At 39.8% G+C, this 25,051-nt stretch overlaps 1 protein-coding gene across 4 annotated transcripts; it reads right to left on the bottom strand.

Moving 5' to 3' along the window:
• Window positions 1–6,305: 6,305 nt before the first annotated feature.
• On the bottom strand, window positions 6,306–24,281 carry LOC132669505 (uncharacterized). 4 transcript variants are annotated; one of them, XR_013556172.2, is made up of 3 exons: window positions 23,677–24,281; window positions 16,570–16,714; window positions 6,306–6,651 (listed from the first exon to the last, which is right to left on the bottom strand). XR_013556172.2 is itself a non-coding variant. In XM_078448365.2 (3 exons), the coding sequence occupies exons 1-3, from the start codon at window positions 12,726–12,728 to the stop codon at window positions 6,423–6,425; spliced, it is 387 nt and encodes a 128-aa protein (XP_078304491.1). In that variant the 5' UTR covers window positions 12,729–13,163; the 3' UTR covers window positions 6,306–6,422. The 4 variants fall into 4 exon arrangements, 1 of the variants encoding a protein (XP_078304491.1); XR_013556171.1 differs by lacking the exon at window positions 23,677–24,281 and adding an exon at window positions 23,151–23,664; XM_078448365.2 differs by lacking the exons at window positions 16,570–16,714; window positions 23,677–24,281 and adding exons at window positions 12,103–12,232; window positions 12,701–13,163.
• Between the last annotated feature and the right edge of the window lie 770 nt (window positions 24,282–25,051).

Raw genomic sequence — 25,051 nt, 5'->3', positions numbered from 1 at the left:
TCTGAGGGATTCATTTTCCTTTTGTGTGTGACTGATTTTTCACAGCCACAGGTTTGCAACTCTGAAATATATTAGCTCTATTCTAATAAGAGTGAAAGTATGGTGAGGTAAATTTAGCTGAATAATTAGGTATACTATAATGTACATGATTATATATGTGCGTATGCATGTGTTTATGTGTATAGGTATATAAATATGTATATTTAAGTATATTATATATATATGTGTATATATATATGATGGTTGAAAGCCAAGAATTAATTTTACTGTCAAATTTCAAAATATGGAATAATAGATTTGCTGTAATCCTTCAAAAGCACTCATTGCTGAAGGTCAATCCATTTTGACTCACATGTGGGAACAAAGAAAAATTTTAAAACATCACTGGGTTCTGACCTAATCAAAGCCATAAGTTGTTTTTCAAAACATGCTTTGTTAGGATCTTAATTATCTTATTTGTGTTTGTTTAGATAGATAAACAGATGAGACATTTCTGATCCAGATGTGACAATCTCAGCGCTGTCACTTACCTTTCAAGGATCATAGAATTTTTGCTTTTAACAGATTCCCTCGAGTACCTACATGTTTTCATTATAAACCAGTAGTTGAGAAAACATGTCAGATGCTAAATTCAAAATCCACCATGCAGGAAACAGGGGAAATGTAACAACTGTTTTGGAAAAAAATGTCTTGAAGTCCATGTACATAAAAATCTTAAATGGTTTGGCAATAAACTATAATTAGCATTTATGTTACCACTGCAAATGCTGAACAATTTTGCTTAACTACTATAGGACTAAAGTTATTTTTGTCAAATATGCATAAAACCTTAAGCTCAAATGTCTGTGGTCTACAATGTAAAAGTTTGGTGATGCAAATGTAGAATTTTTAAATAACAGTTCAAGTTTTGAAACAAAAGGAACAAAATAGTTTAAAGTCTAGAGCACTTAAACCTTTTCAATCCTTAATATATTAAATGAAATCTCATAAAGAATATGCAGCATTCAAGGTGATAATTTCTTAATATTCAATAACTTCTATGTCCAAGTACACTGAAACTTAGAAACTTGTCTAGAGGTTCATATTTACTAGAGTAAATGAAATTAAAGTTTTAGAATGCTTGTATAAAGGTTAAGATAACTGAAATTATTTTCTCAGTAAATGCTTCCTCATCTTCAACAATCAGTATTTTAAAATATAAAGAAAATTATTTATATAATACAAGCAATATAATTAATAAAAGGGCTGTATACAATTATGCATAATGCAAGACAACTGAATTTATAATGCATAACATCTAAACTATTTAATCATAGTTCTTATAGAACTCCACACTTAATAACTTATTTCTACTGAATAAAATAAGAAAAATGCCATTTTCTTCTTTTTTAATGTATATTTTCAAACATTTTCTCTCACAGAATTGTTCAATTAAAAAATAAGCTTTTCCAGAGAACTAATGTAGTTATGGGTATTAGTTTTTCTACATTTATTTCTTTAATAAAGGCTAAAGTTGCTTAGGCTATCATAGAAACAAAAATTATGATGTTATTTTCAATTCTACAACCTCTTAATTTGCCAACAGGTAATTATATGAAAAATTATAGAATGCAATAAAAGAGCAATTCAAAAACAATAAATATTTCATGTAAGAATTACTAATTAATGTAATAACCATTAAAAACAGAAGTTTGTGCAAAAATATATAATCATCCAAAGAATGTCAGTCTTTGACGTTTGAGTCTTTGACATTATTAAACTCCACTTAATTACTAAAATGGCCATTTAAGGGCACCTGGCTAGCTCAGTCAGTCGAGCATGCCTCGCTTGATCTCAGGGTCTTGAATCTGAGTCCCACATTGGGCATGGAGCCTTCTTAAAAATAAATAAAATAAAATCTTTAAGGGGTGCCTAAGTGGCTCAGTTAAGCAGCTAACTTCAGCTCAGGTCATGGGCTCCTGGTTCTGAGTTCGAGTCCCACACCAGGCTCTCTGCTGTCAGCACAGAGCCCACTTCAGAGCCTCTGTTTCCCTCTCTCCCCGCCCCTCCTCTGCTCTCACTAGCTCTCAAAAATAAATACACTTAAAAAAATAGTTATTTAAAAAAAATGTTTAAAAAGATAAAAAGAAAGTTTTTTAAAATAAAATGGCCACTTAAGAATGTACCTAAATGATGGGGCGCCTGGGTGGCTCAGTCGGTTAAGCGGCCGACTTCGGCTCAGGTCATGATCTCACGGTCCGTGAGTTCAAGCCCCGCGTCGGGCTTTGTGCTGACAGCTCAGAGCCCGGAGCCTGTTTCAGATTCTGTGTCTCCCTCTCTCTGACCCTCCCCTGTTCATGCTCTGTCTCTGTCTCAAAAATAAATAAACGTTAAAAAAAAAAAAAAAAAAAAGAATGTACCTAAATGAGTGTCACAAAAAATATCTTTTGATTAAACAAGAATAATAAGGGATAGTTTGATTTCTTTTCTGTAAGTTTTTATTTTGATTTCTAATAAAATATCAAAAATATCAAAACATAAGACCAATTACATATTAATTATGAGAAAGTAATTAAAATATTTATACCTTCAAAATAATATTAATACTTAGTGGCAATGAAATCATTTAATATACACAGCCAGTCTCCAACAGATTATTAGTATTACTAAAATGTGAGTGTTGAGTGCTAGTTGCTGTCATTTGTGATTTGTTGGATAAAGTGTAAAATAAATAGGGAGTTTGACTTTCGTTCTTTTGCCATGAAGAATAAGCACCATCAAGAAAACATTAAAAGTCTGTCTTTTGGAGAGTGCCTGGGAATCTGTGTGCTACATAGGTTTTAACATAAGGAGTTCTTTCATCAGTAAAGTGAAACTTTAGAAAAAGTCATATTTTGAAGTATCATAGCAAAGCTTGTACTATGTGTAAAGTTTACTGTCACAGCAACTCTTCATAGAAAAAAAAAATTCTTAAATGTAAGGTTGTCAATCTGTACTTTTTGGAGTATTGTAGTCGCTTAGAATTAGCAGTTAACAATGAAAAAGAACTCTTAAAAGCATTGACTTTTACACTTCATTCTAACAAAACAATTTGCTATTTACTTATTTTACAGTTAATCTCCATGCTAAATCTGAAAGTATGCTCTCAATAACAACTATAATAAAAGAATGTTGAGATAATGACACAAGATGATAAAAGCAAGGAAAATGCTCATTTGAGGATATAATCTCTTTCACATATATGAGCTTTAAGTAGAAATGAAGTAGGAGGAATGTTCCACGAGGTTACTCAGAGAATTCCTATAGAACAAAAAACTTAGCAAAAGGTATAGAAAGCCTTCCGAGATTCCAATCCTTGTTGATAAAGCCTTTCTAATAGGAGATATTTTGCTCTATAAAATTATGTGCAAATAAACTTTGTAAGCAAAAGTTCCTTGCCATCTTTAATTAATGAAAAGTTAGAGAAGAATCATAAGACTTAGTTTTGTTGGTGGAAGTGTTTGGATGGTTGGTAAAGCAGAGATAATGCTGAATGTTTAGCAAACCCCTTTATATTCTTCCATAATGCGCAACTAAATTACATTCCCAAACCTCCCTTGCAATTAGCTTGGGCCATGTGACTGACTTCAGGCCAGTGGATAAGGTATTACTGTTCAAAATCCTCAACAAGCTTTCTTCCTGCCCTATCTAGTACAGCGTGTCCAGTGGAGGACTCCAGGCCTCTGGAAGAAGACGGGAGAGCCACCACTGGGTCCCTGAGTGACTGGATGGAACAAAGACCCACCCCCACTATCTTTCTGACCCACACTAGAATGTGACATAAAGGAGTAATATTTTTTTTTTTTTTAAGCGTGGAGCCCAACATGGCACTTGAACACATAACGCTGAAATCAAGACCTGAGCAGAGATCAACAGTCAGATGCTTAAATGACTGAGGAACCTAGGCGCCCCAAAGGAAAAATAAATCTTTATAGTATTAAGCTACTGCAACTTGGGAAAGGCTAGAAAGTTACTCATTAATTTATCTGTTTCTCATATATTATGAATAATAAGAATTACACGGGACAAAATAAAATTTGGTACTTTGGAGGAGGGAAAAGATGGCAATTGTATTGGATGTAAATATTAGATTAGGAATAGTTTTTAGAAACTACAGTTCACCCTCGAACACAGATTTGAACTACATAGGTCCACTTATGTGTGTGTTTTTTTTTTTTTTTTGATAAATACAGTACAGTGCTATAAATGTATTTTCTCTTCCTTATGATTTTCTTAACATTTTCTTTTCTCTAGCTTACTTACTATAAGAATAGAGTATATATAATACATATAACATATAAAACATGTGTTAATTGACTGTTTATGTTATCAGTAAGGCATCCACCCTGTCAACAGTAGGGTATTTAGTCAAGTTTTAGGGGAGTCAAAAGTTACACGCAGATTTTCGACTGCACTGGGGTTGGTGCCCCTGACCCCTGCATTGTTCAAGGGTCAATGTATATGATCTCAAGTACTCTGCAGTCGGTCCCTGCCAAACTCTTACTTCCCCAGTCATATGCTGAATTTATATCAGCTTATTATAATATTAATATTAGTGATAAATGCTTAAAGCATTAGCTGCCATTCATTTCACACCATAATGAACATAGTGCTTAGCATTTTATATGAATTATCTCATTTAATTTCAAAGTAACCCTATGAAGGAATTTTGATAATATACTCATTTTATAGAGGCAACTGATGTCTGTGAAAGTTAAGATGATCTCATGGCTAACCACTGGTGAAGCCAGCATTCAAAAGGTCTTTTTGACTCCAGGGCTACCCTATTAACATACAATATTGCATTGAGGGTAATATTTGATTTGAAAAAAACTACTGTTTGAGCAATAATTTCCTTCAACTACTTTCCTACCCACAAACAGAATCATATAGTTGTATATTCATTTTGTACATCGCAGAAAAGGCCAAAAGAGTTGACTTTAGCCAAAATATTATAATCCTGGATCTGCCCCTCATAGTGAAAATCTTATACCCTGATTTTATCAACATGCTAAAAAAATCCATCTATTAAAGGTAGAGGCACAGTAATCATTACTGTTTTGATCCATAAATCAAATTATTCATTTATGATGAATAATTTAAATTTAAAAAAAAACTTCACTGAAGGCCTGGGATATAGTAATTACTCACCTAAAGTTAAACTGCAATTATAAATGATATATATGAAATTAATGTGATTAATATATATCCTTGGAGCAGAGATACTTTGGAAGCTAAATACTAATCGTAATATTGCTTGAAAAACATGGATTCAAGAATGAAAATATTTTTGTGGATAGAATGTTTAATAGCATCAAGTATAAATAGCCTGATATTCATTCACAGTGTATGAATGGCCTGGTCTTTGGGACTGAGGCTCAATGGAATTAAGCACCAGTCCCGCATCTCTGAACCATATTTGGGTAGGCTTTGCCCATATTGCTTCTGACTTCTCTGTTATCTGATTTCATGGCTAAAATTCTTCCTGTGGATATGTCAATACCTTCAATTAGTTTATGTCAAACCCTGCTGCACAGGAATTTATGTGTACTTTTAAGAGAATTTTGCACATCCTTGAACTGATCTATTTTGTGTTGATCTTGAAATGCAACCATCCAAAGGCAACCTCATCTTGCGTCCTTTATTTCAATTTTTTTTTTTTGCCAATACCTCTCTCATAATTGTCTATAATTTTTTTTAATGACAAGAATTGAAAGAATTCATTCCACGATGAGATAATGCACACTGAAAACTCCTTCCTATTGATGAAAAATTATGAGGATAAGTAATAGCAGCTGTTCTTTTTTTTTTTTTTTTTTTTTTTCACTTGGTGTAGAAGCAGTGTATCCACAGGATTCAGTTAATCATCTTAACACACATCTTGATTGCTGGGGTAAAGCTCTCCAAACTCCTCCTACAGGAGGCACCATGTTTCTCTTTATGATGGTACCAAACCCCATGCTAAGCTAGAACTGTTATTCTGGAAGGAAGTATGGCCCAGAATTCATCAAAGCTGCCATACAATGGCGGGGAATGGTGGTGCTATGCCAGTTGCTCCCCATCAGTGAAAAACTAAGCTTGTTCAGGCTTCATGCTGCCACCATGCCATGCACTTCAAGAGCAAAGTCTAGTGCCACCGTCCTGGAGTTCTTTTTTCCAAAGAGGCAAATGCCAAGAAGAGCACTTTCCCACAAACAAGTATGTGGGAGATAGTAAAGGCAATAACAAAGTTGATTAACCCACCAGGGTGCTGCAAGACTAGAATGATTCAGTCACACAGAAACGAACAATTTTTATTCCTTTACTGTTGTTTCTTTTTTATCTGTGAGCCAGGGGGTGGGAAAGAGGATCAAGAATTCAGACATGGGAAAGAGCTGGATGGACTTAGGAACTATTCTATTACTTTAGAGTCTGGAGACTCCTATAGAAAGAGGTATTCCAAAAACAAAAACCAAGAAAAATGCTGAAGCAGCTTTCTCTGGAGATGCCTGGATCCAGCTACTTTTCTTTGAGTTGGAGAACACATATTTGGAAACCTCGGATTGACAACAGCACACGGATGAGTAGACATGCTTTGATGTGTAGGGGGCTATCAGACTGTCAACCTCCATGGTACTGACCGATGAGAAACGTCTGAAAAAAACAACATGAAGAGGACAAGAAAATAAGTGATCAATACAGAAAAGGCAAAACTTCTTCATAATAAGAGATAGACAAATATAAAAATGAAGTTACAAAAGCAAAAACAACTTTAAACGATATTAATACCAGACTTCTAATTTGTATAAGTGTTGTGGAGGTATCGAATGTTGTTACATTTACCAAATTTTATTTTTACTAGAACTAATTGATAATAAAATGAGGGGAATTCCATTAAAGTAAGCATCGTCTGTGGTGTCATCGTAAAAGTTTGGTTAAGATCTGAATACTCTAAACTATTTTGGTAAAGTAAAAAAAAAAGAAGAACATACGAAAACTTGTGTATAATTGAGCATATGCAAAATTACCCTCCCCAAAAATTATGAACAGAGAAAATTCAAGAATTTGAAGAAAAAAATGCCAAGAATAATTTTTCAAAAAAATGTGGCAGATCCTAAAATTCCAATTATCTTACTCTACTTTTAGCAACTGTAAAAGATAAGACACAGCATAAAAAACTCACCAACTATCATGGTTTCACTTGATTCTTCTTAACAGTTTCCTATAGTCAACAACAAGCTGAACCATATCAGTGGACAGAAATCAGAACATAAAACTCTAAAAGAAAAAAAAATATATATATATATATATACACTCCAAAGAAAAAGCTGAAGAAAATAAAAATCTAATAAAACACCCAAAATAAGAGCTAATTACAGTCTGGCAGAACTAATGAATGAAAAAAAAATGAAAGCTTTATTACATCTCCATTACTACTGAATAGCAGCTTGAGGTACTTGTACAAAAGCTGGGTTTGGGGGAACAATGACTTTAGGTTTGTGTTTCTTTTTCAAATACTATGACTTAATAGTATATGCATAATAAACAATGGACCATGAAGCTTTTCCTAAGACTCTCCACAATTATCTTCAAGAAAGAATCTCAAACTCAATTATAACCATGGAGGAAACTTTCATTTTTTAGAATAATGTGTTAGTCCTATGTAGCTATACTCCAAGGGGCGGGATTTGACTCAAAAGTCATTATCAAGAGGCTCTACTTTAATCAAGTAACTGCAAATCTGATCCATGGTTTCCTTTTCTTTTTTTAAAGTGTATTTATGTATTTTGAATGAAAGAGAGACAGAGAATGCATGTGCTTACAAGTGGGGAGGGGCAGAGAGGGGAAAAGAGAGGATCCTAAGCAGACTCCAAGCATGAATTGTGAGATCATGACCTGGGCCAAGATCAAGAGTCAGACACTTAACCAACTGAACCACCCAGTTGTCTCTCAGGTTCCCTTTTCTAAAAAGGGGATATCAAAAAGAATAAAGAACCAGCCATACAATCTTTTCTTTAAATGTATGGGAAACATGGTACCCACGTATATAGTTCACTATCTGATTGGGGCATTTGGTTTTTCTGGTCTACAACAATTAAATGGGGCAATACACAAAAATGAAAGCCCATTCAAACTTTTATATTTTTAATCAGCAAAAGAAGGTGCTCAGATCTCGTGAATTTACCTGTCCTGTTTCATAGGTGGCACCTGTATTGCTGTTACACATCTGTGGAAGCACAATATCAGCCAACTGTTAATCAAGGATCACTTCCCTTCAAAGTGACTGATGATCCACTGTTAAAACAGCTTATAAAAATAACTTCTCCTTCGAAAAGGTGCTTCAGGGTTTTCAGACACATTTCACCATTCCTGCTAGCTTAATGCATGTTTGAAAGTTAATTTCTCATTAATATTTAAAGAAGAAATGGCTTCAGAACAAATTTTAAATGATCCATTATATTTTAGAAATAAAATATTATTGGCATTATTTTCATCTCGATTACAAGGAATAATAATGTCCAAGATTGGCTTTTAAAACTGTTAATGAGCCCTGGCAATGTGAAAAAGATATGGATTAGGTAGATGTAATGAGATATGATTAAAGGGTGCAGGCACTGAAGGGTGTTGGAGAAATTCTTTTCTGAAAGAGTATAATTAGTGTCTGATAAAAGTACTTAGTAGATAAGATTTTTGAAGAAGAAAGGTTACGATAAACACATACTTTATGACAAACCTGCTTAATTTTTCCCCTTTGGTTCCCTTACATACTCAATATTATGTTGAAGTTTCATACATAAATAATGTTTGTCAAATACTTCACGCAATTCTACCAGACAATTAGAGTGTTTTAATTGCCAGACACGGAGAGCAGAAAATGTGTTGAAACATCTTATTCCATTTTCAGTGTACATTTCTTTGTTGATTTATGTAATGTAGCTAATAATATGCAACCTACCCTAGTTTTAAACAAACAAATGAACTTCTAAAAAGCAAGCTTTCCATAAGTTGCTAAGCAACTCCAAGTCACATTTTATCAATTTAATAAATAACATTTAGATGACAAATCCTTGAGGAAGATTTCTAACTCCGTTTTATAAAAAGTAAAAAACCCAAGCAGGTACCCTTCTGATTTTCCTATTTCTAAGGCTTCAGGGCTAGACAGAAGCACTGCCATTTTCAGAGGCACATTTGACTCACTAAACAAATAACATATTTTGTCATCTGAAATTGTTATGTAATAGAAGTTAGGTTCTGGGACTCATTGTGTAGCTTTCCAGAGTTAGAGCTCGTGCTTCATTCCCATAACGGACGGTTTCTCAATATCAGCCCTATTGACACTTTGGACCAGATAATTCATTGCTGGGGGGGGGGGGGGGGCTCTCCCATGCTTCGTAAGAGGTTTAGCAGTATCTATCCCTGGTTTCTAGTTACCCATGCCAGTAGTGGCCCCCTAGTTGTTAAAACTAAAAATGTCTTCAGACATTGCCAAATGTGCCGGGGGTGGGGTGGGGGGTGTCAAAATCACACCCAACTGAGACAGTCGAGAACCACCACAGCTGAATAATGAGTAAATATGCTGTAAGAAAGAGATCTTGAGCTTAATTGGTGATGAAGGCACCGTGATATTAGTTGCCATCAGTCAACACCTAATATCTCCTAGTGCCACCAACAATGAAGAATAAAGGGGTAAGAATGATTTCAGGGGTACTGTGGCTCTTGTTCCATTCAAGGCTTATTACTGACTTTGTTATTTCACTTTAATTTCCTTTGTATAAAAATTGGGGAGGAAGGGCCTAGCCATAACTCTGTCTCTCTGGTAATATCCCATTCCAGAACTGCATTAAACTCTTTTCTCCTACTCGTTCTCCCTCAATTTTCCCTATACTGGGTTGCTGGCTAGAATCATCGTAAATATAACTCTCAACTTTAATAATGCCACTCTCTGCTCATAGGGCCACAATAGGTCTGTATCACTTCTGTTACCAAATACAAACTCCTCTGCATGGTCTTTAAGATTTCCTACAAATTACCACCAAACTCCATCTCACCAAATATCTTTCTTATTCTCCATTTATGCCACCTTTACCCCCACAAACGCAAATGGCTTGCATACACCCATCTCCCATGTGACACAAAAAGGACAAATTCATTTCCGCCATGACTGTTTTCCTAATTAATCCTTCCTTAATTTCTTATCAGTATCATTATCCCTGTTAGAAGAATGACATGACTGCAAGTTAATATGTGAGGCAACTGTTTACTGAATGTCTTCAATATGCCAGACACTGAATATTGCATAGTAGCTATTTCTACCAATTTATGCTCACATTACTTATGCTCAACTAGATTGTAAGTTCCCAGAGGATAAGAACAGGTCTTATTTGTATCCCTCTGAGGCCTCTTGATAATGATGCTAATAAATACGCTTTAAATTTGATTAGCAGTTATAACCTTTCAAATTACTTTCATGGTTATTAACTTATTGATTATATATTTTCACTAAAGTGGGACATTACTCTAAGGACTAGTCTATGGGTTACACAACTGGTGCTCACTAGAACATGCATTTAATATATGCTGACTGACTACAGTCTCACAACTTCACAACTATAACATTTCTCTCCTGTTTCTAAAGCTCTTATGGCATTTAAAAACAAATGTTACTGTAAAGAACAACTGCAGTTCAATGATGCAGGAGACACAATGCAGGAGTGAATCAAGGGTTAAACTATGACATAGCAGGAAAGCAAAAGATAAATTACTTAGCTACTGCCTCAAATTGGGTGGAAGAGATTAACTTCAGGGGCACCTGGGAGGCTCAGTTCATGAAGTGACCCCACTCTTGGTTTCGGGCTCAGGTTAGGATCTCCTGGTTCATGAGTTCGGATCCCTCATCAGGCTCTGTGCTGACAGCACGGAACCTGCTTGGGAGTCTCTCTCTCCCCCTCTTTCTCTGCCCCTCCCCTGCTCACGCTCCCTCTCTTGCTCTGTCTCTCTCCAAAATAAATAAATCAACTTAGAAAATAAAGAGATTGACTGTATAAGACCTTGACCTCTCACCGCACAAAGTAAAACTTTAAAAAGAAAGCAGAATGGAAAGGAAGAGCTGCAGAAGGGTTGAAAATCCCCCCAATTCTAAAAATCACAGCATTTTAACTTCGTACATATGCCTTAGTCCAAGAAAACATTTTCAACAAGTCTCCATTGATTTCCTTCCTTCCAAAATGTCTGTAAAAACCATTTATCTATCAAGCTCTCAACTGACTTCAACAAAACATCACAAGTCAGAGGTCAGCTGATTTCTGAGGCTACCCACTAACTCTAAGCACCGTGTGCCCAAAGAAACAGTGTATTTATTCAGGAATTCTTTCAACATTTATGGCAGGCCTACTAAGTACAAATACTGCCGTAGGCCCTGGCGTGGAAAAAAAAAAAAAAAAAAAAGATGCCCAAGTCTTAGTTGCTGATGTGAATTTGTCCAGGGAACTCAGAAAGGGGTAGGTGATCTGAAAAGGCAAAAAACATGGTTATCTTCAATGGGCCTTTCCTCTCAGCCTCTAGCCCTCCTCTACTGCACTCCCCACCTCCTGCTAGGTTTAAGGAAGCAATGCAATGAAAGGAAGTGCGGAATTTACAGAAACGACGGGAGCAAGCGAGGACCCCAGTAGCTACAGAAATATAGACAGGACAGCCCTCCAAAGATCCCTCAGCCACGTGACTGGGCGGAAGTGCCCGGATTGCGGAGGTTCAGGGCCCCCAGAGGGGGACCGGAAGTGCAGGCTCTGGTGTGCGCGGGGGAAACTGCCTTGAGCAGGGTTTGACCGTAGAACCGAGGGCGTTCGAGAACGCTCCGGCGTTTCTCTGACCACAAGGTGCCATCCCATCATAGCAGCCTTTCTGCAAAATGGGGATTTTTTTTTTTTTTTGGAGCTTTTCTGAAGAGGTTCCTAAAACGTGGCTGTAACCTTGGCGTGAGTTACGCAGGGAAGGGGCCGCGCTCCCCTCCCCGCGTTTTTCTGGCCGAATCTGCGCCCCGCACCCCCGCACGGGGAGGGGAACGGGCACTCGGCCTCGAGTCACGCGAGCGGCGTGGGGGATGCTGACCTGCCTGGCGCTTGCCGAGCGGCGCCCCCTTCCTGAGAGCGGAAGCCTGGAGTGGGAGGCGGGACGCGGTCCCGGCGGACGGGCGGTTGAAAAGCGGGCACTCTGGGGCACCGGGGCTCCGACGGGGGCCCTGAAGATGCGGGGGAGGGGGGAAGGGGAGGGGCTTCGTTCTCGCCGCCCTCCTTCTCCGAGGCCCGGGCCGGGAGCCGCGGGGCTGGAGGTGACCCGGCCCGAAGCGCTCCGGCTCCGCGGACGTCTGGGCTCGGGCGGCGCCGTGCGGGCGGCTGAGGGAGCCTGGGGCGGGGGGGAGTGGGGAGTGAGTGCCCCACGGGGCTCTTTTCAAATTAAATTGTTAAGAATGACGTTGGCTCCAGGAGTTTTATTCAGAGGGTAGAAAAGAAGGTGGAAACTCTGAGTCTCAGTATGTCACCCCCCCACCCACCCACCCGGTCCCCGAATGGATTCTGAAGCTCTCAGCGTGGCCTGCCACTGCAGGAGCCGGAGGAAAGACCGCACCTGTCATTTCCTCTCTCTCTCAAGCTCTCCCTCTCCCGCTCCCTCTTTCTCTCCCCTTGGACCGAATCGCCCCCGCCCCTACCTGCACCCCACGCGGTTCGTTGAACCATCTCAGGAGTCCCTTATACATTCCACACAACGACCGCAGCGTTCCACTTGACTTCATCTCAGCATTAGGCGACTAACATCAGAATAGGCTGGCCAGGGAGTTTCTTGCTGGTCTTAATATAATTGGAATGCACCAGCACTGTTTGTTCCCAAAGGCCGGAGAGGGAAAATGTTTCGACTTGGCGCCGAAGGTCAACCGATCTTCACAACTTGATTTATAAGATCGCTTTTAAGCTCTCCTCAACCCAGTTTCACTGAGAATTCAGTCGTGAGAGGAAATAGCTTTTGAGATGAATTTTCATCACATTAAACGCACGACTCCTCACTCTCTACTGTCTTTGAACGTCCAAAGGTGGAATGGAAGCTCTTAAGTTAATTTCCAAAGGTCTAGGGGCCCAGGGAAGCCCTAACTCCCCCTCCCCCGCACTTCTTGCACCCTAACATCCTGGAATGGGGAGAAACTCTGGGATCTGTGGCTACAGAACCGAGAGGACCTTAACAAGTTATGGTTGTTGAAAGGGGGAGGAGGGATGGAGGAGAGAAATGGAAAGGAGAAAAAAAAATAACATTTGTGTTCATTTACACATTTCCTGTGCGGAACAAAAAAGTCCCACCATCAGCAAAAGAAGTCTCTTCCTCCAAAATAGCAGCCAAAGAGGGAAAATTAGAATATGCATAAATTCCTTCATTTTCATTCGCACAGAGCATGATTTCCGGCAGATTTGTATTTAAACTGCTCGATTAATCCCAATTTCTGAACAGCATTTTACTTAGCATCTTCCCAAAACTCACCTAAAGAGTACTGCTCTCCTCCCACCACCCCGTTTTGAATCCTCCCTCTTCCTTGTTCTGCAACTGTCAATGAGAATTTCATTGATAAGACTGTACCTTTATTTTTCCTCTCTGTTGTTTTCTTTTCAAAACTGGATTGATGCATTGGACTACACTTTAATACAAACTGGCTGCTGTCTGTGAGCCATAACTGCAGATGAGAACCTAGTGGAAAGGATATGTTTTTGAAGTGTGTACCTGAAAGAGACTAAACGTGATAGGACCAATAGACTTTTGCAGCTTCTCTTAGGGCATGGAATCCTTTCCTGTTCTACAGGTCATATCCTTTCACCATTAGCAATAGTCAGGATGCTTGAACGTGTCCTCCCCCAAACCTCCCTCTCTTGTTTCTCTCCATTTATAAGGAGCATGATAGACAATCACAACCCTCTTCAAAGGAATATTACTCTTCATAAATATTCAAAGTGTGTCAGTCCATTAAATCCCCCCACAGCCCATTTCTAAAATATTTGCTTTGCCACTGGTGCAACAGATCTGGCTGTATCTGCCTTGAAAAGTTCTTTGTTGGGGGGAAAAAAAAAAACAAAACCTGTTAGCATCATTTGAAACCATTCCTTTCAAAATATCATCAGTTGACTTGGGCTTACTTCTCCTATCTTCGAAACTGTATGTATTTCTTTTAATAGTAGGATGTTAATGTTTAAAGGAGGAAATGACTACATCTTGGTTTATTGAAAACCTATATAGATCGTAATTCCATTCATCCCTAAATTCCTTATTCTTGTACACTCCTAGACAGAAAGAAACCTTTATTTGCTTCTTAATACAGTCTAAGCAGAATGCAGTGGTTCTGGCTTTCCTTCATTGTTTACAGATCATAAAAACCCAACTATTGGTGGTCAAGAAGTTATAAATGCTAATAGTTGTTTAGCTCTTAGTTTTTATAAAAAATGAACACACATATATGAACTACACGCAACATGGTATATATAACGTATATATATAAATGTATATGCATTTAAATATCTGGTTTATGTTGGTTAAAGAGTTTTCAAGATATTGGAATATGGAAGCCTATTAATTTTGTTAAATAAGTGCATAAAGTGAGTGCATGCAAATGTCTGCATGACTTTTACCACTCTGTAAAATAACTGCTTTTATTGTATTTTTACTTTCAGATATTCCCATTATAAAAGTATTAACTTAGTTTCTTTTAGTTAGGCATGTCTCCAATGACTCAGAGGCTCTCAGTTATATACAAGGAAAACCAAAGTGTTTGAAAATAAATTGTTAAAAGCCATACTTTGGGGATGTATACAACAGGATTGAGGGCCTTTTCCCTGAAATATTGATTTCTTTTAATTTTCTTACTGAAGCAAATAACACTTGTCTCTGAATCACAGGAAAAATTTAAATAAAAATCCCAGTAACTGAGACTATTTTCCTTAAAATATGACTTGAATTAGAATTGGATTTTCTATGGAAAACTCCAGTTTGATTTCCAGTTGCAGAGCTGTACTTCCGGAAGAGTTGGAGTGAACTTAGCAGTTATTGGTTCTGATTAGTGCACGGAGAAAGCCTGGGGTACCACTGAAGAGCAGAGCGATACACAGCCAAAGTCGCCTTACTCCCGTTGCAGAGTAAGCATCATCCCAGTGAATTTATCCCTAGAAATGAAAGCCCCTCCTTCATTGCCGATTTTTAGTGACACAGTATTCTCGTGACCCGGAATATTTTCATACTTTTTAAAATGACAAGACCAGACAGACACGGAAAAGGATTGTTCAGCCTCCCTGCTGTGAAGGGTGAGGAGATAGATGTACACGGTACTCCCAGCAGGGAAGCCGGCCCTTCTTTGCTGTCCCCTCCCTTTCTTCAACTACCGTTCGGTTTAGTTATGAACTGTGCATATACGTCAGGTTGAAGACAGTAACTAAAGAAAAAAAGTTTTCTAGAGGACAAAACTGGCGATTGACAGTTATGCTTTTCTTTTGTAATGTTTTTTTTTGTTTTTTTGTTTTTTTTTTTTTTTTTTAACAAGGCATGCAGATCTTGTTCTCTCATACATTTTCAGGGCTACGTTAATTTGCAGGGAAACAGAACAAAGCAAAAACATTGAACCACCACCCCTCCTTGCTCCCAAACTGTTCTTCTGTAACTGAGATCTGTTTCCATTTGGCCTTAGCTGCTGGGCTGCTAAGGAATTTCTCTCTCAGTCTCTGCTTTCCTGTCCTATAACCCACCCTTCATCTCCTAACCAGCTTTCTTTCCCCTCCACGAATGAAGGCAATTATCAAACAACCTGCTTTAACCCCAACATCTGCCTGACAAACACTAAGTCTCATTCCCTCCACACCCGATTTTTTTTTCCTTTCATTTCCTTTTTCTTGAGGCTGGGGGAGCAACTGGGACTTAGGAGACAGGGAGAACATTTGGCTGAGAGGAGAGTTAGATTCCTGAAGGTACAAACTCACTGGCAGATTCTTTACAGCCTAGACTCAGGAACTGGTGGTAGCTGTTCTTGCCCGTTGAACGGTGAACCTTGGCAGGTTTACAGTTGGCAAAAGCACCTGTACCTACCTCCTCCGTGGGAGACAGGCTTAGTTTACTAGCCCGATAACCACTGGTTACTAACATCTTCAACCTGGTCTCCTTTCACTTCTACCCCCCTCACTTTATTGTCCCCTTTCTGTCCCTTCAGCCCCAAGGAGTCAAAAGAGTTAATCAGGGGGACCTAATTCCTAATTTTTGTGTCTTGCCCTTTGGGCTGAGTTCCTCAGGGCCAGTGTTCTCCTTAGACTCACTTTGTCCTTCTCAAACTCCTCAGCTCTGTAAACATGATTCCCCAATATGACAACTTGCCCATTTCTCAGCTTAACTCCAGCCAGGAGGCACCAGGTCTTTCTACCCAAGAATCCCTTCACATGTCTGCCTCTGTTCCCAGTCTCCATCCCCGACTGATTTACTTGGGAATGGTGTCCAAGGGAGACCTGCCTATAGGAACGAGGAGGAATGGGTACGAAAGTACTTAGAGCTATTAAAAAGACCTACCATATTAGACCAAGGGAGTCTTTATTAGAATACTTGAGTTGGGCCGGAATGGATCTTCCATCTAACCAGTGAAACAAGAAATCAGAGGAATGCCCGACTGCAGCCATGAAACACATTTCAGACTGAAATGGATTCCATCTTCATCCTGTCGACCAGAGAGATTATTTTAAAATTGTTTCTGCTATTATTGTTTGCCTTATTATTATTAACATTTTATTTCTGTCATTATTGCTGCAGTGTATGTTATTTTATTTTTGTTGTTGTTGCAGCTATTATACTATTCAACAGAAGTTTAGAAAGATTAGTCAGATTAATTAGTTTATTGGTAATTTAAAGCTGAAAACTGGTAATTAAGCCAAAAAACTAAAAATGATCAGGGATGATTCATAGCAATGTAGGATTTGGGAGGAAGAGAAGCTAAATTTTGGATATAAAATTTGGCAGCTGTGAAATAAACAGGACTTGGGGATCAGAAATATGATAATTGAAATATTCTTAGTCACTCAACCTCTCCCCCCTCCTCCAAATCCAGCTCAGATCATTCTGTGATTTGCTTGATAGAGGAAAAATACTATATTTGCTTTTGTTGACAGAGAACAAAGACCCCATGCTTATTCTTCATGTGATTTGCATTTGCACGTGGATTTCCTTGCTGAGGACCATCCAAATGCCTAAGCTCACTCCCCTCCAAGTTTGCCTCTCTTTGCTCTTGTTATGCACCTCACTGAAGAGGGTGCATCATATAAGACAGGTATACAATTTCAGCCCTCTCCACAGACAGATTCCATGGAATATAAATTCAATAATGCAATTCTCTCCACAACAAGCTCTCTGCTCTCTTTCAAATATAATTAATGTTTTGATAGTGTAGTTCTTTAACTACATATATACACACAAAAACAGACGCACCCTCTAGCTTCACTGTTTGTGCATTTAAAACAGAAATGGATGTGGCTCTTTCAGTGACTCCTAAAATTCCTCAACTCAGTCAGCCCACAGAGAAGAAATCTGTTTAGGTAATAACTGCACAGTCTGTTGTGTGCCCAGAAATATTTAAAACAATAAAAAATGCAAGCCCCTAGTTTTTGATAGTCATTTTTTGTCAAATTTCCTAGAAAATAAAGGATATTCTGAATTGATTTTCGGAAACAGACATTCACTAGATAACAGTCAAAATCAACAAAAACACTGTCCTAAACTACTGGCTGTCTTTTCCAAGTTTTGATGATGGAAATACCTTCTATTTTATCCAACTGGTGTGAAATTAACACAGGTATATAAAAACTAGCAACTATAATGGACAAAACTACAATAACTTCTATAGAAATTGCTTACTCCATCCAACACCTCAGGCACATGTTTTAGGTGGATTCTTTCATTTAATTGCCGTCAGTTGTATATTAACATATTCACATGTGAAGTAGGTGGTCAGAAAGAAAGGTATGTAGATGACAACATGACTAGCGGGAGTTAAGTGAGCGGGTGCTGCTGAATTTCCATCCTCAAGCGTACCATATCCCTAACATTTCATTTCTACAAGCCGATTACAATTCTGAGGACACATAACCTTTCAGACTGTAGGACATGATATATTTTCAGTCTTTAATAAGGAAGAATACATACGCTATAATACTTAATCCAATGAAAATACAAACCTTAATCTTCCTATATTGTTACCGAGTTAAAGAAGCTGGTTATTTGGAACTAATACACTGATTTCCAAGCATCTTGGCCATTTTGTTTGACTCCTGGATGTATACCAGGGGCTGTCAGGGGAAGCATTTTACACATTTCTCTTCACAAAATTTTTAGAGAGGATATGTAAAAGGGATTTCTTTCACATCTTTTGAGATTTAGCTTTTGTACTCTTCACGTAGTATTGGGGGTTTGGAATTGTGAAAGAAGATAAAAGAATGAACAAGGAAAGGAGAACGTGTGGCTGATTCCAAGTAGTTCTTTTAACTGGATGGGAAAGAAACAAAAATATTTCCCCAGTGCAGTGGTGCAAAGAAAGGGAAGAGTGTGTGATCCCTCAAGAGCTCACTTGTGCTTTTTGTTATTGTTTTAGATGGTGGCCCATCAGGGTTCCTTTCCCATTACTTTCCTCCAAACTGTTTTCCTTGAGAGCATAAATGTGGAAACTACTTATCCCTTCATTCTCTCACAGGCCAATATATAAACAGCAAATATTTTAGTTAAATATTCAATAGAAAAAGTTTTCACAGGTTCAGAGATGCAGTCTTAGTACAGAACCAAATTACCAATCCCACTTGGTTAGATAACAGTTAATTTGAAATATGCCTGTAGTGAGCTATAAAGTTTTTTATATATGTAAGGTTTTTTACAGTATTGATCAGCAATGACATGTGAGCTATCAAAAAGAAATCCTCCCTCAGACTTTTTCTATTTGTACTGATTTCTTCTTCCTTTCCCCTTTTGGTTTGTTTCTGAAGCAATGACAGGACTGCTTCTCTGACTCTCAAATGAGGTTTCCTTTGGCTCAGATTAATATTAAAGAAGATCACATACACGGTTGGAAAATATTGTTATTTTTCTTTAATGGGGAAAATTGGACTCCCGCGTGTCAGATCTGTGGTTTTCCGAAGGGCAGTGGAAATGGTACTGACATCACTTTGCACTTTAACAATCGGATTTGGTCAGGGTACAAGTTGTTTGTTTAACCCGACAGCTCGGTGCACTCCGTCGCACGCTTTGCACACTCATTAAAACGATTATTCACGACCTGTCGAGTGTTTTCGGGTTCATTCACAGGAAAGGCTTGGAGCAAGCGAGAGCAATTCAAGTCAACACTGTCCACTACCCCGTGCACGTGAGGACGAGCTGGTGCGTGCGTAAAAAGACGGAGGGAGGGGTGGGTGAGCACGCCTTAGCTATAAATCCTGTTCATCCGATGCTCTGGAATCTCAATCTCGAAAGAATGCCAAGAGTGCTTGGTCTTAAAAAGGCTATGTCGCCGTGTTAACTTCAAGGGCTTGGCACAGGACAGAAACATAAAATAAACCAAATAAACAAACTCAAATCTCTCTTTCCACTCCTCCTTTCAACCTTCTGCAAAGCTTGAGGTCCCCAGGCTCGCCCACCTTCTGCCTGCAGCCACTGGACTGCCAGGCTCCACCTCTCACATCGCGGAAGCTACAGATAAGTAGTTTCAGGAAAATTCGCCAGGGTGAAGAGATTAAATCCCTTTCCATCTCCCAAGGCCCTTTCGTTCTCAAGAAAGAACTCGGTTACTTTTACTCTCTATATTCCTCTCAAATACTGGAGGGGGTGGCAGGAGTTGGGGGGGGGGTGCAAGAAACGAATAATATGACTGTTAACCATATTTGGTAGGTGTATTCCAAATTACTCGGAAAAGAAGATTGGTTGTCCAAATTGCAAGCAAAATCCTATAAAGTGAGGAGTAAATAGCCCTGGATAAATAAGGCTACTCCCCCCCCCCAATTTCCAAGTCATCTTTCAACATTTTGTGTTGATGAGAATAAGAACAAACACGAATGCATCTCAATCTCCCACAATTGTCTTGTACCTACAAAAGACACACCCCACCCGTGATCTTTAGTTGTTGCATTTGCTCAAATGAGACGTGATATACAACAATCACATGTGAGCTATTAGTTCAAGAGAAATGCCTATATTCCTAAGGTATAATCACACATATACACTAAATGATAGAATATATGAGTGTATATATGCATTTAATATATACCGAAGAACTCTGGAATATCATGAGTAAGCCCCTCCAATAACTTAAAGTTAATAGATATTTTTAAACAATACCATTTCTTTATTCAAATCCCGCTGCTCCTTGATTTTTCATCTACATCCTTAGTAAACCCAGCGGCCACCTTATTGTTATGAGAAAAACCGAGTCGTGCCAACAGAAGAAAGACGAGGCTCATTCATCGGTTTCACTCTATCATATCTGACATCATAAAATCATCTGTTTTTCCATTTTACTGAAAGATATCAATACAATATGTGAAGAGGGGAGGAGAATGGACGTGTTCTGGTAGCGTGAGGTTTTAATCAGAAACAGGTTTCTCATCGCTAAAAAGCAAGTACACATAAGAAATTTTGTAAACTCTTTGGGTTGCCATAATTCACTATGAAGTTTGCTTAAAATCGATCTGTCAAATGTGTTTCCTAGGTAAGCTGTTTCATTAAAACCAACCTGCAAAAGTAATCAAGAGGCAGATGCTGAAATATGTAGGTAAATAACTGAAAATCTCTGCATAAATAAACACAAATCAATGCAGTCATAGACAACACTATCGATGTAGGAATGATCGATTTTAGCCTTCCAACCTGCAACCAGAGCTTGCAACGTATAATTAAAAGTAAAATTCTCAACTCTACTACTCTTACTATTGCTACTACTATTACTACTCCTGGAAAAAAAAAAATAAATAAATAAACAAGTCCTGCTGCCAGTTCTATCAGATTCTACTTTATTCCATCTAGAGTACGAGTATTTCTGAAGGTGTGGAAGAAGTACTCCACTTTTTCTAAGAAGGCTCGGTCACACTTTAAAACTACATTATTAATGATAAAAGTATCGAATAATAAAATTACTTCCTTGTTCTTGCTCTGCATTTTTCAACCTTTATAATAGCCTCTTGTTATTCATTCAGCACATTTTAGTAGGCAAAACACAGTAGTGCTTATTATTTTAAAAGTGCTTATTTTTCCAACTACTGTGATACTTTTGGGTTTAAAGATTCTTTGGGCCTTTTGTTAAAACAAATAAGAAAAATTTAATTTCCTCAATATACTCTGAGGCTCTCACACCTATGCCTGTATATATAAGCAATCTGAAACAAGAAAGGGGAAAAAGCATCTGCGTTATTCCAAAATTGTTTTATACAATGATTGCAAAACAGTGTCTGACTCAAAGAAATAAATATGCCTTGGATTTCTAGAAATTCACATCTAGAATGGCTCAGATTTTGCTTAACGCTAAATTTCCTTTTTGAGACTATTTATCCTTGGAGGGCAGAATTCATTTAGATTAGCAAGAACCAGTGTATGATGATTTTGAGTATTTAGGTTCTATAGAGTAATGAAAATACGGCGTTCATATTTTTCTCTTAATCAACAAAGATGCTTATTTACATTCATTCTTGAATTAGTGTTGCCCTTCTAGAGCACAGGCCTTTAAAAGAATTTCTTAGTTATGAAATTCAGCTTCTTTGAAAGTGATTTTTCTTACATAATAGCACCAAAATATGGGTGTTGATTATATTACTATGTGATCAAGGATTCTCTGACTCCTCTCCTTCCCATCCAGGGGCAACCAGACCCAAATGGAAAATATCATCAGTTATTGTTTAGGGCTAATTTAACAGATAATTTAACTTCAAACAACAATGATCAGGTCATTAAATTTCAGAGCAGTGAGAAAATGAAAGGGCTGAGAAACAACTCTCTCTAACTCCACTACAGTTTTTGGTCCTTCTGCCCAATCAATGAAATCAACAACGTCTTGCCATACGGACTGACGGACTGACCGGACGTGGAGTAAGATAGGTTTGCACCTTAAACCTATTCTGATTCAAAGAATGAGACACTACGGGGAGCAGAACGGGGGGCGGGGGGGGGGGGCGGGAGGAAATAAAACTGAAGAAGACAACCCCAATTCAGGGAGTGCTAGCCGTGTAGGAAAATTCAACCTAAGGCGAAAATGAATACCCAAACACGTCTGGCAACGGAACACTTTCTTTCATTCGGATACAAATCTCCAAATCTCGCACTGTGCAAAGTGCTTTCCTCCCGTGCAGCTTTTCTGCGAGGCCAAAGACCGGGGAGAGGACTGTAGGTGTTAAGCAGCAGACCCCCCAAAGGTCGTGGGACGTTTTAGCTCCCCTCCCACCCCCACAGCCATAATTTTGAGAGTTATTTGATATTATTTTAAATGCCTTTTCTGATCACAACAGTTTCGAGATTTCTGCCTACCTCAAGTTTTGACAGAGGGCCAGGTGAGGATGGCGTTAAAACACCGAAATTGAGTCTTATGGGGTTTGGGGGGCAGTCGCAAGTGAACGAGCTCTATTCTGCCTGTCCTTTTCTTCCCGTCCTCTTTCCAAGGCTGAAGATCACCGCCAGAGAATCTTCCGCACACTTGGGATGCCCTCTGTCCACCCAAACGCCTGCCTCCCTCTCTCCAACCCAGGACCACCCTTAGTGTTACGGGAACTCCTATCCCCAGGCTAGCTCTTTTCCTTTAAGAACCCTTCACCTTGGACCGCAGGCTTGGACAGAAGGGAAAATGGGGTAGAAAGCGAAATAGAAGAGGAGTAGGGAGTGGAGAAGAGAAAAGATGTCTATTACAAAGAAAACAGTTTTATCAACTAGCAGATACGTGCTGAGATCTGAAGCCGCACCAGGTAAACAAAAAGAAACAACTTTGAGGGGGAAAGGGGGTGGGGAGGGAGGGACAAGAATAAAGAGAGAAAAGGTGGGGAAGCGCGCCAGCCAAGGCTGTGGAGTCGATTTCCCTGGCACCAGCCTGTGTGAGCTACCAGACTCCCAGCTCTCCTTGTCCTGGGCAAGAGCGCCCTCACCTTGTTGCTCCCCGCTCAGCGTCGGGCTTCCCCTCCGCCGGAATCGCGGCCGCCGCCACTCCCCGAAGCGCCTCTCCTCCCCGGCTACCGGCCGCCAGCGCCGCCCGGACTCAGCAGCCTAGAGCGCTTTGCTTCTCGATTCCAAAGCCCGAGACGACCACGCCGCTGGGTCCCTGCCGCGACTGCTTCTACTCCCGCCACCGCGCCCTTCTCCGACTTCAGCCGGGGGTCCCGGAGGCGCGGGGAAGGCAAGTAGGAAGCCGCGGCCAGGGCCCCGGATTCGCGGCGAAGGAAGCCAACCTGTGTCTGGCGCGCTCGCAGGCACTCTCGGGACAGCCGGGCTCTCGAGCTTACGCGGCCGTCTCCTAAGTGTGCATTAAGAATCAATTATTTGCCTGAGATTCCCAAAGCCGGGAACTGGGATATTCCCAGCAGGGACCAAGTCAAGCCCAGAACGGTGCTCTTTTCCTTCGTCCTTCGAACGGGCGGAGGGGAAGCCTCCCACCCCCGGCCCGCCGCTCAGTACCTGAAGCAGCTCCGCTAAATCCCGCGGGGACCCTCGCCTGACCCAGGCCAAGGAGCTGGGGGCGGAGGGCCAGATCTGGGAGAGCTTGGCAAAGTTAGTGTGAAAATAGGGGGAGGAGGGGCGATCTACCAAAAAAACAAGGGGAAGGGGGTGGAGAAGAAGAAGAAAAGAAAAAAGAACTTTAGAATTAGGCAAGTCCTTGGCTTTGGAGCAAAGAGCTTTGTCTCAAATAGGGAGAACAAATAACCTAGGAGTTTGAACGTTAAGAAAGGTCCGTTAGGGTATTCTCGAAGCTGCGGCAAGACTCAGAAATCCTATCTCCACGATTTGAACTACTCTGCACTTTGGGACAGATTTCAGGCTCCCACTACCCCTCCCTTCCCTATAAATTCGTCTCGTTTTCTCTTCATCCCTCTTTGCCACGTCTTCATCCTCGTTACTTAGGGATCCTTGGTGACTTTCTGCCGACGTGGAAAAACCATGCATTCTCTCAGCTACTTCTGTTGATAGCGCGCCCGCTAAGGAAATTTTTTCCAAGAAAAGAGGAGGAGCACTTTAGCCCCCGACCTCAAAGTCGCGGTTTAAGCGTTAGTCAAAAGCAATCTGGCATAGCTCTCCTCCCTCCGAAAAGCACTTGCACTTACCAATCTTGGGGTAAGAGCGTCCCAGTCCTTAAATCTTTTTCTTCAGCATCCTTCGGCCAACACCAGGCAGTCTTAGGTTAAGGGGGAAAAAAAAAAAAAATAGAAATCGGAAGGGAGAAAAGAGACTCAAACATAGCAATACATCATATATTCCCCGGAGCCACCTTGGCCTACATCCTCAGGACAAGGTCTGGGCGAACTGACCGCTGGAGTGGGGAAAAGGTCGGTTTGGGGGCCAAAAACTAAGAGGTGGATTATTTCAACTGCTGGTGGTTGGGGGGAGGGGAGGCCCTAGAGGGAGGGAAGGGAAAGGGGGATGATTGGAATGAGAACACGCAAAAGAAAAACACGGAACAGAAAATCTAGAATGAAAGCGCCTTTGAACTCTTACAGGTAGGTAGTTCTTAGGAAGAGTGCAGACGTGTGTACGCGCCAAAGGAAAATCTAGATGACCCCTATTCTTTCCATATCTCCAGGATCTGGCCTCAATTGGCTTCAAGTAGGGAAAAAAAAAAAAAAGAGGGGAAAATCTTAATTCAAGTTTCACCTACCCTGCTTGGTGGAATGGCTGCGCAGATTTTCACGCTGGAGAGTTCCATCTGTCTGGCAGAAGCTGCAGTGGTGTTGGGGGCAGGTTATCTGGTGAAGTAGGAATGTACAGGAACCCCGCCCTCCAGGCACAGTTATACAACCCCAGCAACCCGTCTCAGCCAGCTCTAAAACCTCTAATG

This window comes from Panthera onca, chromosome B3, assembly GCF_046562875.1.
Source record: "Panthera onca isolate mPanOnc1 chromosome B3, mPanOnc1 haplotype 2, whole genome shotgun sequence".
Lineage (NCBI taxonomy): Eukaryota > Metazoa > Chordata > Mammalia > Carnivora > Felidae > Panthera > Panthera onca.
Note: the sequence above shows the minus strand (reverse complement) of the source record. Positions and strands in the feature narration are given on the sequence as shown.

Coding starts and splice junctions, on each gene's coding strand:
- LOC132669505 (XM_078448365.2), bottom strand. CDS start 12,728: ATGGTTCAACGAACCGCGTGGGGTGCAG. Junction 12,233..12,700: donor ACGAACCGCGTGGGGTGCAG/GTAGGGGCGGGG, acceptor CCGCATCTTCAG/GGCCCCCGTCGGAGCCCCGG. Junction 6,652..12,102: donor GCTCGGCAAGCGCCAGGCAG/GTCAGCATCCCC, acceptor TGTTTTTTTCAG/ACGTTTCTCATCGGTCAGTA.